Source organism: Erinaceus europaeus, chromosome 23 (assembly GCF_950295315.1).
Source record: "Erinaceus europaeus chromosome 23, mEriEur2.1, whole genome shotgun sequence".
Classification (NCBI taxonomy): domain Eukaryota; kingdom Metazoa; phylum Chordata; class Mammalia; order Eulipotyphla; family Erinaceidae; genus Erinaceus; species Erinaceus europaeus.
In genome coordinates this window covers 9,930,974-9,946,760 of record NC_080184.1, presented here as the reverse complement: position 1 = coordinate 9,946,760, position 15,787 = coordinate 9,930,974, and the positions used below count along the sequence as shown (strand labels likewise).

The following is a 15,787-nucleotide window of genomic DNA, read 5'->3' as shown; positions in this document are numbered from 1 at the left end:
CACAATCTAAGCTAAGCTAAACTAAACTAAAACTAATATACTTGCCAACTAGGGTGTAAACAGGATGTGATTTAGAGAGGGTGGAGAGAAAAATGACTGGTGAAAATCAGGATGTGACAAGGAGCGGGGGCGGAGCAGGCGAGAATTCTACCACTGAACCACCAATGCCCTGGAGGGAGGGTGGTGCTTAGTTAACAGTGGTTATGTAAATAGAATACAATGTTAAGCAGGGGGGATCAAACCAGTGAAACAGAAGGGGTTTTTAGAAGCAGAATTAGAAGCATACCAACAGTTGGTTAGCTACTTTTCTCAAACTTCTAATTCCTTTTCCTATAAACATAATACTGTATAAGAGTTTGGAGGATTTCCTGCAAAGGTCTATGTCTTTAGTAAATAAGTGTCATTGTAATTCATCTAAACTTGGTCTCCTTTTTGTTTAAAATGAGAGAGTGGTCTATAATTACTTCTGGTCTTTTTGCCCTTGTTGGAATCATTTGGTTTACATGTATACAGTTTTTATATACTTTCTAATTCATTCTATATAGATAGAGTTGTTCAAAAGGGAAGGGAGAGGGAGAGAGATGAATAATAAAACCTTCCTCACTACTTCACCACATGTGGCACATAGAATGACAGGAATTATATATGGGACATCAGGCCGGTACCAAGTCTGGTCCCGTTGCTCTGAGATAACTAGACTTGAAATTCACCCCCCCTTTAAAGGGAAAAGTGAAGGGGATGGGAGGGTCTGCATGTCCTTGCTTATTTATCTTTGGGGTAAAAGTCTCAAGGAGAACATTCCATGCTTGTCTTCTAGGGAGGAAGCAAGCAGTGTTTGCAGAAGCCAAATGGACAGGTTAACATATAGCTGAGGAAGCAGGGGTTACAGGGTATGTATGCAGTTTCAAGATAAACATTTGTATCTGCCTGGTGTGGAGCTGAAACAATTAGTGCATTAGTGTAATTTTATCTTATCTAGTTTCTAAGACACTTTCTCTACTTTAATGGATTAGTCTAGATTTGGGGAATTCCATTTCATCACATTCCCTCCTCTTCTTGTGAATCAGAAGGACATCTGTCCAACTGTTCATCAGGATCGTTAATTTTTTCCTACTAATATATATTGTTGTTTCATTACCATCAATTTGATACTATCTATTCTCTTGGTTACAAACCTGATCGGTCTATTTAACAAACATTAACATTGCTATTAGTATGCATAAAGGTCAACCAGGATGACCAATTAAATAGAGACTCATACCAATTCATCCCATTTTTCCTTTTTTTCTTCTCTTTCTCTGAACCTATTTCTAAGGTATGTCATGGTGTCTCTAATTATATCTGAGTCATCTGCGTAAAAACAACATGTTTCTCCTAATGCAGCACAAAGTCATTCCTTGTCTTAGGAATTGCAAATCTAGCCCCCTCCTGTTCTGTAAGACTACTTCTGCAAGTGAGTTGGGGGATTTCTCTGTATAATACCCACCTCCAAGGACCCCAAATGTTGGTCTATTAATTCTCCCAATTTTCTTGACGTCTGACTGCTTTGTATGTAAGCTGCAATGCCTAGTCCCAATTCCTGGCTGCTCCTGCCACTCCTAAAGCAATCATGGTAGGAAGTATAGCAGGGTCTAACCGTAAGCAATACTATTGCTAAGTGGGCCTATTGTGGCAGTTATGAGGATTGTTAGCCACTGTGACCAACTAAACAAAGATTTAAACCAATATATTCTTCTCTTTTTCTACTTCTAGTTCTCTCAACCCCTTTTAAGCTGGGACATATTATCTCTGATCACACCTAAGCTATTGGCATAAAAAAATAGCAAGTCTCTTAAGGCATTGTAAAGTCCTCTTCGTCTCAGGAATAACAGGACCAGCCCCCTCCAATTTTGTAACACAACCATTTCTACTTTTCAAGGGGAACCACTGGTGTCGTCTGTTGACACTAGTCTGGTTACTTGTCCTTCCCTAAAGCTTGTTCCAGAACATTCCAATTGTCCTGCAATATAAGCTGGAGATTCTGTAAGGACTTGGTAACAGTGGTGGGATTAGTGACAAGAGTATCAGGGATCATGATAGGCATCAGAGCCAGTGGTCTGCCAAAGGGGGCATCGGGCTGTAGCTCAGCGGGTTAAGCACAGGTGGCGCAAAGCACAAGGTCGGCATAAGGATTCTGGTTCGAGCCCTCAGCTCCCCACCTGCAGAGGAGTCGCTTCACAAGCGGTGAAGCAGGTCTGCAGGTGTCTTTCTCTCCCCATCTTCCCCTCCTCTCTCCATTTCTCTCTGTCCTATCTAACAATGACAACATCAATAACAATAATAACTACAACAACAATGAAAAACAGCAAGGACAACAAAAGAGAAAATAAATAAATAAAATATAATTTTTTTTTAATTTAAAAGAAATTTCAAAGGGAGTTTGTTTACAAATGGGGAGCAGCACACTCTCAGAAGGGTCAGGGGCAGGAGCAGTACCTATCCCCCACCAGTTTCAAGGATTAATTTAGTTAGTCTCCTTCAGGGTATAATTTACCTTTCTACCTGCCTGGAGTTATGGGACCCATTAGCACAATGAAATTTCCAGTTTGCTTCCATTTCCCGGGCCACTAACTGAGACACATTAGCAGTGAATGCCCACCTATTACCAAAACCAGTGGTGAGGGGGAGCTCTCTACCTGGGCACTATTTTATCTAAAGTTTTTCTTGCTCACCATCCATGCCCCCTCAGACTTTACTGGATAAGCCTCTACCCAACCTGAAAATGTGTCTATAAATACCAGCAAATACTTATACCCAAAATTTCTGGTTTCACTTCTATAAAATCTGCTTCCCAATGACTTTTCACCTTTTCTTTCCCTAGTCCCTAGTCCTAATCTCCCACCTATCTTATCTTTCTCCTTACTGTATCCAGGGTCATTTGGAAGCAGGGTATCTGGTAGAATCAATACCAAGGCTGGCCCTGCTTGCTGTGTAGCTGTACAAGTGGCTTCTTCTGCCCTCCAGTTTCTTTTCTGATGTCCGGGACAATGGATCAGGGCTGCTTCTTGCAGGGTCCATGCAGCCTCCAGTAGGTTCAGTATCTAGTCCTTGTGCTGGATCTTCTTCCCAGTGGAGATCAGGAATCCTCTCTCCCCACATGCTCCATGCACATACTGTGTAGTAAAAGCATACCTCTTGGCAGTCATTCTTTTGGGGGGGAGTCTCAGGATCAGTCTCCAATATCAGGGTGGCAGGGTTCAGGCAGGTATCAGTGCTGAACTTCACTCATGGCCGGTCTAAGAACAAAGCTTAGTAGTAGGTTAGGTGGGCGTTGGACTTGCCCCAGTGATAGCTTGTCTGCTTTCATTACCAGCTGTGCCACAGGTGCTATTGTCCTTAGGCATTTTGTCCAGCCAGCAGCCACTGGGTCCAATATTTGACAAACAGGCGACCGTTCTGTGCCATGGCCCAAGTTTTTGGGTCAACATTCCCTGGCTTATGCCTTTAAGTTCATCCACAAGCAGTCTAAATAGTTTTTTGATAAAGCAATCTTTCTTCCAGTGTCCTTTCTCTTTGCAGTAAAATCACTGATCTTTCTCTGCCCTTAGACTACCTTTCTGACTTTTCTTTTCCCTCTAGGCACTGCCCCAATTTTCTTTTCTTTTTTCTCAAAGTCCAGTGTCAGAACATTTGCCAACTTCTTAAAAACCCTCTGAGCAATTTCTACCAATTTACTGGTCAGATTTCCTTTAAATCTTTCTGTCTTCTGTAACTTTCTTCTAAAATCTGGGGCAAATTTGAGCAACAAAAGGCCAAATTCAGTGTCATTCTATCCTCTGGGGCTTCCAGGTTAATTGGGATGTATATAAGGTAAGTCTCCGTGAGGCACTCTAGAAATGCCAAAGGGATATCTGCAGGCCCCTGCGCAACCTTGCTCACCTTATACTGGCACTCCCATGGAGTGGATCCAGCCAGAAGATAAATCACCAACCCTCCCTCTCTGGCTCTAAGGGGCCCAGAGATCAGAAAAGAGGCATCAGGGAGTATTCTGGTACAAGCACTCACTTATTTCAAGGTGGGTTTGAGTTTATATAGAAAGTTAAAGAACAAAATACATCAGAAATTACAGGTTTCTTAAAGGTCATCTTGCCCCTATGGTAAGGGGCTGGTATGACAAGAGTTGATGCAATACATAAAGGTCAAAACAATCTCTTGATGCAGGTATTTTAATTACCCAAAGGCATTTGAGAGAAGCATAGGGGTTAAACCAGTACGGTGAGATAGAGAAATAGAAACAAGACTTGATATAAATTAAGGACATCAAAGGACACAAGGAAATAAGATTTTGGGGGCTTCCACTGTCTGGTGTTAGGGGTGTGTGATAGTGTGTGTTCTCCTTTGTGATCAAAAGGTGAAGTGGATGTGTGAACTCTGAGTGAGTGAACCTTAAAGCAGGCAACTATTTGGCCTGTCAGCAGGGGGAACTAAGTGTGAAAGGCCTGTAGGATTTCTGTGAGCTTGAGAGACTAACAAGGAGAAACTGAGTCTGGGAGACTTTTCCCTCTTGGCTCATCTCTATAAGGAGAGAGGCTAACAAGTAGGGTGTCTTTCCAGACCTCCATCTTAGGATGGGGGGAGCTTCCCTAAGCTCTACCAAGCTTTCACATAGTCCCACAACCTTAGATTTGTGGGGAATTTTGTTGCCCCTTGGAGACCCCTTAGGAGAAACTGGCGGTACAACTGAAGGGGTGTCACAGCTGCAGTCATACATTTGTAACCAGCAAGACATACAGAAAACTAAATTAGGAGTTCACTAAAATTGATAACCCAATGACTAGAATTGGCTTATATATCTTAAATAATTTTAGAAGGCCTTTTTAACAAACAGGTATACCATTATAGTATATGTCAACACCCAATATGCTCACATGATAAAATAATTACTATTTCTTTAGCATGATTTTAAAACTGCTTAAAGAGTTTAAGCACAATATTAAAACTTAGTTTTTGCTATGATTTTTACTCATCACAAAGTTATCATGAGTAAGGGTGGTTATAAAATTCTATTAATAGATTTTACACTTTAAAACTGATATAACAAGTTAAAAGGCTAAAATAAACATAGCTTAAATGTTCAAAATAATCTTTTGCTTTTACATCACCTTAAAATAACAATTTTAGACTAATTTTGCTAAATCAGGATTTGCCAAACATCAAATCTTTTATCAGACCAGAAACACCATGTACCAGTTTAATTTATCAAGCCTAAATCTCTGACACTGTCTTAAAGCAAACCAGATATTTTTTTTAAAAGCAGAAAGATATAAAGAGGAAAACCAGAGCAAAAGCCCCAGGCATGAAATCATTAACATAACCATTGTGTTATCTTTCACTCACCCAGGCCAGTTCTACCTCTTTAGTTGAGAAGGTATTTGAAAACGTTTACAAATCAATAACCTTTCTGCCATTTGTCATATAGTCAAGATCTAGACACAGCCTCGGTGTGTGATACCTAATTTAAGAGGGTGTGTTTGAATTTTAAAGAACATAAATTTACAGGTTATGTTATTTAACCTCCTGTAGCATTCCCTGTAAGCCAGGATCTTCAAACTAAATTCAGTTTAACTAAATTTTACTTTAAACTTTAAACAAACTCCAGTTAATTAGAGAGTTAACACACATTAATGACAGTGCTTCTCAAAACATTTACAGTGCCAGACAAATGCCAAATTCTCTGTGGACCAATTTCCACAAAACAGTTCACAGGGCATTTTGGGGGCCCTCCAAAATGTCCTGGAACTTTTTCAGCTAAATACATAGATAATTTGCATTTAAATTTGGAGATGAAGCATTGTCACATTAAGTAGTTAGACTTTTACTTTAAATCCTCGGCTACCTTAGCAAATTAATTTTACCTTTATATTACCACATAAGAACTGTGTTGGAAACTCCTCTTTTTTTTCATTTAACTTTGTCTGATAAGAATGTAGCTTCAGGGAGTTGGGCGGTGGCGCAGTGGGTTAAGCGCACGCGGCACAATGCGCAGGGACCGGCGTAAGGATCCCGGTTCGAGCCCCCGGCTCCCCACCTGCAGGGGAGTCGCTTCACAGGCAGTGAAGCAGGTCTGCAAGTGTCTATCTTTCTCTCCCCCTCTCTCTCTGTCTTCCCTTCCTCTCTCCATTTCTCTCTGTCCTATCCAACAACAAAGCAACATCAACAATGGCAATAATAACCGCAACGAGGCTGCAACAACTAGGGCAACAAAAAGGGGGAAAAATGGCCTCCAGGAGTGGTGGATTCATGGTGCAGGCACCGAGCCCAGCGATAACCCTGGAGGAAAAAAAAAAAAAAGAAGAAAAAAAAAAAGAAGAAAAAAAAAAGAATGTAGCTTCAAAATTAGTTACACTTTTAACCTTAAAATTAATGTTTCTCAGCCCACAAAACCAAACTTAAAACACACATATAAAAGTAGTCTATAACACACAAGAGGAGAAAACTTTATTACCAAGACATATCATAGTCACCTGGTTTTTTTGTAGTATCTTTTAGATATCTGAGGCTGATTGCTTAGGGGAAATGAACAGCCTTTAACCAGTATAGGCACAACTTAGCAACATATCTGGTCTACAAATTCAGTAGCCTATCTCTGGGGTGGTTAATCAGAAAAACTACTCCGTATAGAAGAACAAGGATCAAAGCTAACACAAGAACAAGGAGAATCATTTCAAGATCTGACAGAGAGCAGAACCTGAGCTGGCTGTTGTGGTCGATCAGAAGGCTTAAGAGAATATGTCCTGGCTGGCTCGCCAAATGTAAAAGCACTTCTGATCCGAACCTACACAAACTGACATGACTCTAGTATAGAAGTGAAGTATAAGGAATTTATTCTTAAGTTTAAAAGAGTGAAGTGAAGATAAGGCCATTCCACATACTTACATAGAGACGACACCAAAAGAAAAAGACAAACCTCAGCTGAGGGATTCCAAGACTTGGCCGGTACCAAGTCTGGTCCCGTTGCTCTGAGATAAGCAGGCTTGAAATTCACCCCCCTTTAAAGGGAAAAGTGAAGGGGATGGGAGGGTCTGCATGTCCTTGCTAATTTATCTTTGGGGTAAAAGTCTCAAGGAGAACATTCCATGCTTGTCTTCTAGGGAGGAAGCAAGCAGTGTTTACAGAAGCCAAATGGACAGGTTAACATATAGCTGAGGAAGCAGGGGTTACAGGGTATGTATGCAGTTTCAAGATAAACATTTGTATCTGCCTGGTGCAGAGCTGAAACAATTAGTGCATTTGTATAATTTTATCTTATCTAGTTTCTAAGACACTTTCTCTAAATTTCGGGAATTCCATTTCATCACAGAATCACCTGCTGGACTCCTTTATTTACTTTTTTCTTTGATTGAGTACAAAAGAAAAAAGGAGTGAGGCACAGACAGGAAATACATCTTCACCATTGATTCTCTTCTCATTAATCTTTCTTGAAGTTGGAAAAAGGGAGTTAAAAAGGACCACTGTGCATGGTAATGTGTGTGCTCAACGGAAAGTACTGGCCAGCCCCTGCCTCTTTCACTTTCTATTACTCTAATAAAAAAAGTCAGCATGGATTCATAAAATTGCTGTGTTAAAAAGTGACTTTTTTATTTTTATTTAGTAAGTATAAGAAAGTAGCTACATCCTCTGTTAAGATACCCTGGTCGTTTTTATTATTTTATTATCTTTATTGGATAGAAAAAGCCAGAAATCAAGAGGGAAGAGGGCTATAGAGACGGAGAGAGACCTACCTATACATGTAGCCCTGCTTCACTACTCAAAAAACTTTCCCCCTGCAGGTGGGGACAGGGGTGCTCGAACATGGGTCCTTTTGCACTATAATGTGTGCACATAACCAGGTGCACCACCACCTGCCCTGTACCCTGGCCTTTTAATGGTAGTATCACTTCCATTTTCCACAAAGTAATTACCAAATACTTTATTATTAAATCAACTTACAGGAGGTGCCATCTCTTGTTTTTTTGTGATACAGAGAGAAATGGTGCTCATGCTACAGAGTCCAGTGCTATAATACCAATCATTATATCACCTTATAGGCCATGAGAGTGATGTATTTTATGAACAAGTTATGCAATATATGTTTGCAGATTAAATAATCAGTGATTTCACAAAATTGAGAGTGGATGTCTAATATGTTGTCAGTATGTAGTATTTTTTAATTAATTTTCCCTTTTGTTTCCATTGTCTTTTTTGTTGTTGTTGTTGTAGTAGTTATTATTGATGTCATCATTGTTGGATAGTACAGAGAGAAATGGAGAGAGGAGAGGAAAACAGAGGAGGGGAGAAAGTCACCTGCAGACCTGCTTCACTACTTGAAAAGTGACCTCCCTACAGGTGCGGAGCCAGAGGGCTTGAACCAGTATCATTATCCTGGTCCTTTTGCTTCACACTACATGCCATTATCCCACTACACTACTGCCCAACTTCCTGAAGTGTTTTCTGACATAAATATACTTCATATATTTTAGTGCTCAGTGACCTATGAAGATGTAACAGTGATATTCACTCAAGAGGAGTGGATACTATTAAATCCTTCAGAGAAGAAACTCTACAGAGATGTGTTGTGGGAAAACTATTGGAATTTTCTCTCAATAGGTAATTATAATCTTCACTGATTCATTTGTCAATTAGAAGACATTTTTGAGCACTTGTTCACCAATGTAAATTCCATATATATAAATAATTTCTAATATTTTTTCATATTTAGGAAAATTACTAGAGGAACATTCCACCAATAAGCAGCAGCATAACCACCAAGGAAGTAAACAAAGGTTTGAGTACATTTTTTAATACATACAATCATTTTAAAGTAATTAAAATTTATAATCACTGCTACCAATATATAATTCTTAAGCTATTTCATCAAAAATTATGCCATGAGTATGTTATGATGTAGTTGGGCAAATGACTTAAATAGTGACAGATGTAACATCATGCCTAAGATTCTCATTTTAATCAATGGCAACACATGTACCATAGTGATGTTCTGGATTATCACTTTTCTCCACTTCACAGAAAAGTCTCTCCCTTAAATAATAAACAATGGAAACTATAAGAAATAGATCAGTGTGGAGTCGGGCAGTAGCGCAGGGGATTAAGCATACATGGTGCAAAGCGCAAGGACTAGTGTAAGGATCCTGGTTTAAGCCCCTGGCTCCTCACCTGCAGCAGGGGAGTCGCTTCACAGGTGGTGAAGCAGGGCTGCAGGTGTCATCTTTCTCTCCCCCACCCCTCTCAGTATTCCCCTCTCAACATTTCTCACTGTCCTATCCAACAATGATGACATCAATAACAACAACAATAATAATTACAACAATAAAACTAGGGCAACAAGAAGGATAATTAATCAATAAATATTAAAAGAAATAGATCAGTGAAACTCAGTGATTATGAAGTAGTATGGTTGAAAAGATTAAGCATATCTCCTGTAAATAACTAATTTATAATATTTAGCTGTAGTCTTTAGTAGTGGAGAATTTCAACACCAAGACATAATATGTTGTTAACAAAGGTATTTCAATGAATAAATTCAAAATACCTGTAAATAAATTATTAGTTTTCGTTTAATCCATTTATGTATTATATAAAGAGATTTAGTATTTATCAACATTTTCTTTGAGCTTTGTCTTATTTTTAACTGTTATACTATGTCTTTTTTATGATTTAAAATTATAAATTGTCCTTATATTGTTAGTATAATAATTTCAGTCAAATATTTTGATAGTGTTTGTGTTTTTTGGGTTGCTTATAATAATGACTTGCATTTTCCTTAAGGAAAAAAAAGAATGTTTTTGTTTTTATTAAAGTATCATTAAGTACCTTCTCATTATTTTACAGTAATATCCTCAATTATCTTTGGCTACATGAAAGAAGTCACAGTGGAGAGAAACTCTATGAATGTAAACAATGTAGTAAAGCATTCAGTCGCTCCAGTTATCTTCGGAGACATGAAAGAATTCACAATGGAGAGAAACCCTTTGTATGTAAACAATGTAATAAAGCATTCAGTCAGACCTGTCATCTTAGGTTGCATGAAGTAATTCACAGTGAAGAGAAACCCTATGAATGTAAACAATGTAGTAAAGCATTCAATTCGGCTGCTCATCTTAGGATACATGAAAGAACTCATACTGGAGCGAAACCCTATGAATGTAAACAATGTAATAAAGCTTTCAGCCAGAGCAGTCATCTTAAGGTACATGAAAGAACTCACAGTGGAGAGAAACCCTATGAATGTAAACAATGTAGTAAAGCATTCAGTCGGGCCAGTCATCTTCAGACACATGAAAGAACTCACAGTGGAGAGAAACCCTATGAATGTACAGAATGTAGTAAAGCATTCAGTAGGACCAGTCATCTTAGGGTACATGAAAGAACTCACAGTGGAGAGAAACCCTATGAATGTAAACAATGTAATAAAGCTTTCAGCCAGATTGGTAATCTTAGGATACATGAAAGAACTCACAATGGAAAGAAACCCTATGAATGTAAACAATGTACTGAAACATTCAGCCAGGCTGGTAATCTTAGGGTACATGAAAGAACTCACAGTGGAAACCCTATGAATGTAAACAATAGAAAAGACAGAGTAAAATCAATGGAGCCAGTACTACCTCACCATGATTCATTTTGGTCTATGTTACACAAGCTCCAGCACTAAATATGGTCCCCAGATCAAATTGATGGGGTTTAGTTTTCTATATATATGCTGATATATCTATATATATCAGCAGAGTTCAGAATTAAAATCACAGGGAAACAAGTCTTTAGAAACAAAGGGACTGTTTCTAATTTATTATAAGAACTGTAATGGTTATATTTGAGAAACTAGGGACATAAACTTTGATATTGGGTGTGGTGTGAAGCCATATTCTGTAACTTTACTGTCATTCCACTATTAATCACAAATAAAAATTGCATAAAATCATCTCTCGATATATTTTAAATTTTTCATCTGAGTACGACATTTATATTTGCACACATTTATATCCAAACAATATATATCTCTGAATTGCCTTGTTCATCCCAAAATATTATTTTCCATTTAGGAACGCCAACCCTAATTATCTAGCTTGAACAATAAAAGCATCTTCCCTTATTTTTCATTCATAAATGTAATCATAGCATGAAGAATGCCTGCAGCCTCCCAGAAATGCAAATAGATGTCAGTATATTGGCTGGTTTGAATTAGAGGCTTCATTGCATGGTGGACATTTTTCTAAACTTAAAAGCATCAAGTTTCTTGATCAAATGTGTCAATTATAAGTGCTGTCACAGGCTGACAGGAAGAGTTGCTCCCTCTTGGAAGCGGCACCACATATGTCTCCATGCCTCACCTGGGCATGCCAGTCTTTGGCAATACAGAAAATAAGCTCCATCACTTAAAAGTGTAGAACAATGGCTGCTTCCTGGTAGTTGGCAAACCGTTAGACCATTCTACAGATCTGAACTGTTGTTCACCTAGAGGCCAAGGCTAGGTGTCCATAGCAGTCTTGTCCTTGGGCATGGCAGTCAGCAGGGCTAGAACCTCCAGGGATGCTCTGAAACTGTGCTTGTCTTTCTCTGAGAGGGAGGTCTGTCCTGATTCTTTCCAGGGGGGCTTGAACCACATTCAGGGAGAGCAGGAGTGTCCCTTGTAGTTTGCCTCTCCACTATGTGCTTAGTGTCCTTTGACTAAAGCAGGCCACAGTCTTAGTTCAGGATCATGGTTGGGGAAATGAAGCCCCACCTAAAGGAGGGCTCATGGGAATATTTGTGTGGCTAGGAGGAGATAGTGGGGCCACCACTGCAGTCAGCCCAATCCCCACTTAACTCACATATGGGAGCTTGTTTATATTGTAATTATAGTCATTATTGAGTATCTGGATGCTTAGAGGGTAGAAATGATGACTGTCATGCTGCGCCGCAGAGAAGAGAGAGAGGAGATCCGGAGCAAGGAGGGAACACAAATCTTTATTTGCGCTGGCACCTCAGAGTTGGGTGAGACAGAAGCAGGTTGGGCCACATGGAGGTAGCAAAAATGGCCACCTCACGCAGCAGCCTTTCCTTCGTCTAAACACCGAAGTGAAGAGCCAGCAAGAGAAAGAGGTGCGGAAGAAGGGCTATTATGGGAGTAGCTCTCCCGAGAATGGGAAGGGGGAGGAGTAACCAGAGCACTGCAACTATTGTGGGGAATAGACAATGCCTTGTGGGCACAACATGGCAGAACAGGTGCTCCTGAATGTCCCAACTCTTATGGGAACTAGCAATAGCCTGAGGGGACAACATGGCAGATGTGACTGCATCTGCACAATTTCCCAGCAATTCCACATTGTTCTAGTGAGAACATGGTGAATAATTGCCTCAGAACCTATAGACTATAAACGGGACTTGTTTAGAAACTCACAGGGCACAGTAGCACTGCCCAACTTGGCAAAGAAGCTGAATTGATCCCGGAGCTCTGGATACTTGGGGTGTAAGAGTCTCTTTGCATAACCACTGTGCTATCTCTCCCCCACACTGCTTTATCTCTTGTTCAGGTGTGATTAAGCTAAGAAGCCTACTTATAGCTTAAAAGCCCTCAGGCTCCTGTAACCTACAGGGAAGAAAAATAACAAGACTTTAACAGCCACTGTGCTCCAACTCAGGGATTGAAATAATATTGAAAGAACCATTAATTTCCACAACTGTGAACTCCTTAAGTACCTTACTTAGACATGAGTAATAATAAGGTCAGTATTCAAACACTAGTTAAGGAAATGAGTAAAGAGTTTGAAAGAATATCATCAGAAATTCAGAAACAACAAATGAGGCTCTGGAAGAAAACACTAATTATCTGAAGGCCATTACAAAGCTGAAAGTTGAAATGACTGAGCTAAGAACACAACTAGCTGAACAAGTTAAAACAGAATTAGAACACGGTCCAAATAGATGAACTACAGAAAACAGTAGAGGGGAGAGAGAATAGAATAAATGAGCTTGAAAACTTAAATTAGCAAGATAAAGGATGAATTACAGACAAATAAAAAAGAAGAGGGGAGGGAGTCTGGCTGTAGCACAGCGGGTTAAGCGCAGGTGGCACAAAGCACAAGGACCAGCATAAGGATCCCGGTTCGAACCCCGGCTCCCCACCTGCAGGGGAGTCGCTTCACAGGTGGTGAAGCAGGTCTGCAGGTGTCTATCTTTCCTCTATGTCTTCCCCTCCTGTCTCCATTTCTCTCTGTCCTATCCAACAACGACAACAACAATAATAACTACAACAATAAAACAACAAGGGCAACGAAAGGGATTAAATAAAATAAATATTTTTTAAAAAAAAAGAAGAGGGGAGTCAGATGGGGTAGCACAGTGAGTTAAGCACAGGTGGCACAAAGCACAAGGACCTGTAGATGGATCCCGGTTCAAGTCCCCCACTCCCTGCCTGCAGGGGAGTCACTTCACAGGTGGTGAAGCAGGTCTGCAGGTGTCAATCTTTCTCTCCTCTCTGTCTCCTCCACCTCTCAATTTTTCTCTGTTCCATTCAACAACGACATCAACAATAATAACTACATCAATGAAATGACAAGAGCAACAAAACAGAATAAATATTTTTTAAAAAAGAAGCAAGATATTTCAAGAAGAGATTAAGAGGTACTGAAAACAACAACAGAGACATATAGGATGACTTCAAGAGAAATAACATACACATTATTAGCTTACCAGAGGAAGAAAGAGAGGAAGGGGAAGAAAGCATTCTATAAGACAAATAGAACTTCTCTAGTATAGACAACATAAAAGGCATAAAGGTTCAATAAGCCTAGGGGTTCCCAAACAGAATTAACCCAGACTTAAAGACACATCATATTTAGAATGGAAAGGAATAAGAATAAAGAAAAGATCCTGAAGGCTGCAAGAGAAAAACAGAGTCACCTACAGAGGAAAACCCATAAGGTTAGCAGCAGACTTCTGCACACAAACACTACAGGCCAGAAGAGAATGGCAAGATATCTATCGAGTGCTCAATGAGAAAGGCTTACAGCCAATACCAATGTATCCTGCTAGACTGCCATTCAGACTAGATGGAGGCATGAAAACATTCTCAGACAAGCAACAGTTGAAAGAATCAACTATCACCAAGTCTGCCCTGAAAGAAGTTCTAAAAGATCTCCTATAGTCAGACCACCATAAATATGATATATAACAGAACACTCTAAAAATCTACAATAATGGCATTAAAATATCTTCAATCTATGGTATCAGTAAATGTCAATGGTCTGAATTCACCTATTAAAATGCACAGAGTAGGAAGATGGATCAGAAAACAATAACCAACAATATGCTGTTTACAGGAAACCCACCTACCTCAACAACACAAATACAGACTCAAAGAGAAAGAATGGAAAACTATCATACAAGTCAATGGCCCACAAAAAAGGGCAGGAAGAGCTATTCTCATATCTGACACAATAGACTTTAAAATAAAATTTAAAAAGATAGGGGTGGACATTATTTAATGCTCAGAGGATGAGTCAATCAAGAGGACTTAACAATTATTAACATGTATGCACCCAATTAGAAGCCATCTAAATACATTAAACATCTACTGAAAGAGCTACAACAATATATTAAAAGCAACATAGTCATAGTAGAGGACTTCAACAGCCCACTCTCTCAACTTGACAGAGATTATCTAGGCCGAAAATCACTACAAAAATAAGGGATCTAAATGAGGAGATAGATAAACAAGAACTATTGGACATTTTCAGAAACATTCACCCCTAGAACCTGGAATACACATTCTATTCAAGTCCACATGGGTCATTCTTGCCAGGCTAGCGTGGGGGTGCCTCTTCCTGGGTGTGTACTCTCTGGGTTGGAGAGAACTTGACCGGAGCCAGCCTTGGCTGCTACTCACTCAGCAATGTGAGGGAGATGACTCAGGAACCAAACACGTGGTGGCTCAAGGATCCCAGTTCTGGCCTGGCTCTCCACATGCAGGGGAGTCACTTCACAGACGGTGAAGCAGGTCTGCAGGTATCTATCTTTCTCTCCCTTTCTCTGTCTTCCCCTCCTCGCTCCATTTTTCTCTGTCCTATCCAACATAACATATCCATCAATAACAACAATAATAACTACAACAGTAATACAACAATGCCAACAAAAGGAAATAAATAAAATATTAAACAAATAAAAATTTAAAAATAACATCCAAAAGTCAGTGGCATTGCTCTATGAAAACACTAAGTTAAAGAAGATGAAATCCAGAAATCAATTCCTTTTACTATAGCAACAAAAACAATAAAATATCTAGGAAAAAACCTAACTAAAGAAGTATAGACTTCTATACTGAAAACTATGAGTCACTACTCAAGGAAATTGAAAAAGACAAAAAGAAGTGGAAAGATATTCCATGTTTTTAAGTTGGAAGAATTAATATCATTAAAATAAATATACTACCCAGAGCCATATAAAAATTTAATGCTATCCCCATCAAAATCCCAACCACATTTTTACGAAAATAGAACAAATGCTACAAATGTTTATCTGGAGCCAGAAAAGACAGAATTGCCAAAACAATCTTGAGAAGAAAAAACAGAACTGGAGACATCACACTCTCAGATCTCAGATTTTATTATAGGGTCATTGTCATAAAAACTGCTTGGTACTGGAACTTGAGCAGACACACTAACCAGTTAAATAGAATTGACTGCCCAGATGTAAGCCCCAGCACCTATAGCCATCTAATCTTTGACAAAGGTGCCCAGACTATTAAATGGAGAAAGGTGAATCTCTTCAACAA

The 15,787-nt window shown here is 39.3% G+C and overlaps 2 protein-coding genes across 11 annotated transcripts in view; one reads left to right on the top strand and one right to left on the bottom strand.

Moving 5' to 3' along the window:
* The window catches only part of LOC107523312 (zinc finger protein 14-like), a 517,712-nt gene that overhangs the window by 17,348 nt on the left and 484,577 nt on the right, over nucleotides 1-15,787 (top strand). The window contains exons 1-4 of one of the 5 annotated variants that reach the window (XM_060181689.1): nucleotides 6,968-7,499; nucleotides 8,499-8,625; nucleotides 8,738-8,801; nucleotides 9,868-10,927. The exons of 1 other annotated variant lie outside the window; for it this stretch is intronic. In XM_060181689.1, coding sequence (XP_060037672.1) covers nucleotides 7,497-7,499; nucleotides 8,499-8,625; nucleotides 8,738-8,801; nucleotides 9,868-10,690 — 1,017 coding nt within the window. In that variant the 5' untranslated portion in view covers nucleotides 6,968-7,496 and the 3' untranslated portion in view covers nucleotides 10,691-10,927. Of the gene's footprint in view, nucleotides 1-6,967; nucleotides 7,500-8,498; nucleotides 8,626-8,737; nucleotides 8,802-9,867; nucleotides 10,928-15,787 lie in introns of those variants that run through there. 3 more of the 5 variants (XM_060181686.1, XM_060181688.1, XM_060181687.1) reach the window with 3 other exon arrangements.
* Nucleotides 1-15,787, bottom strand: part of LOC103127428 (zinc finger protein 709-like) — a 393,603-nt gene that overhangs the window by 330,018 nt on the left and 47,798 nt on the right. The gene's annotated exons all lie outside the window — the stretch shown is intronic.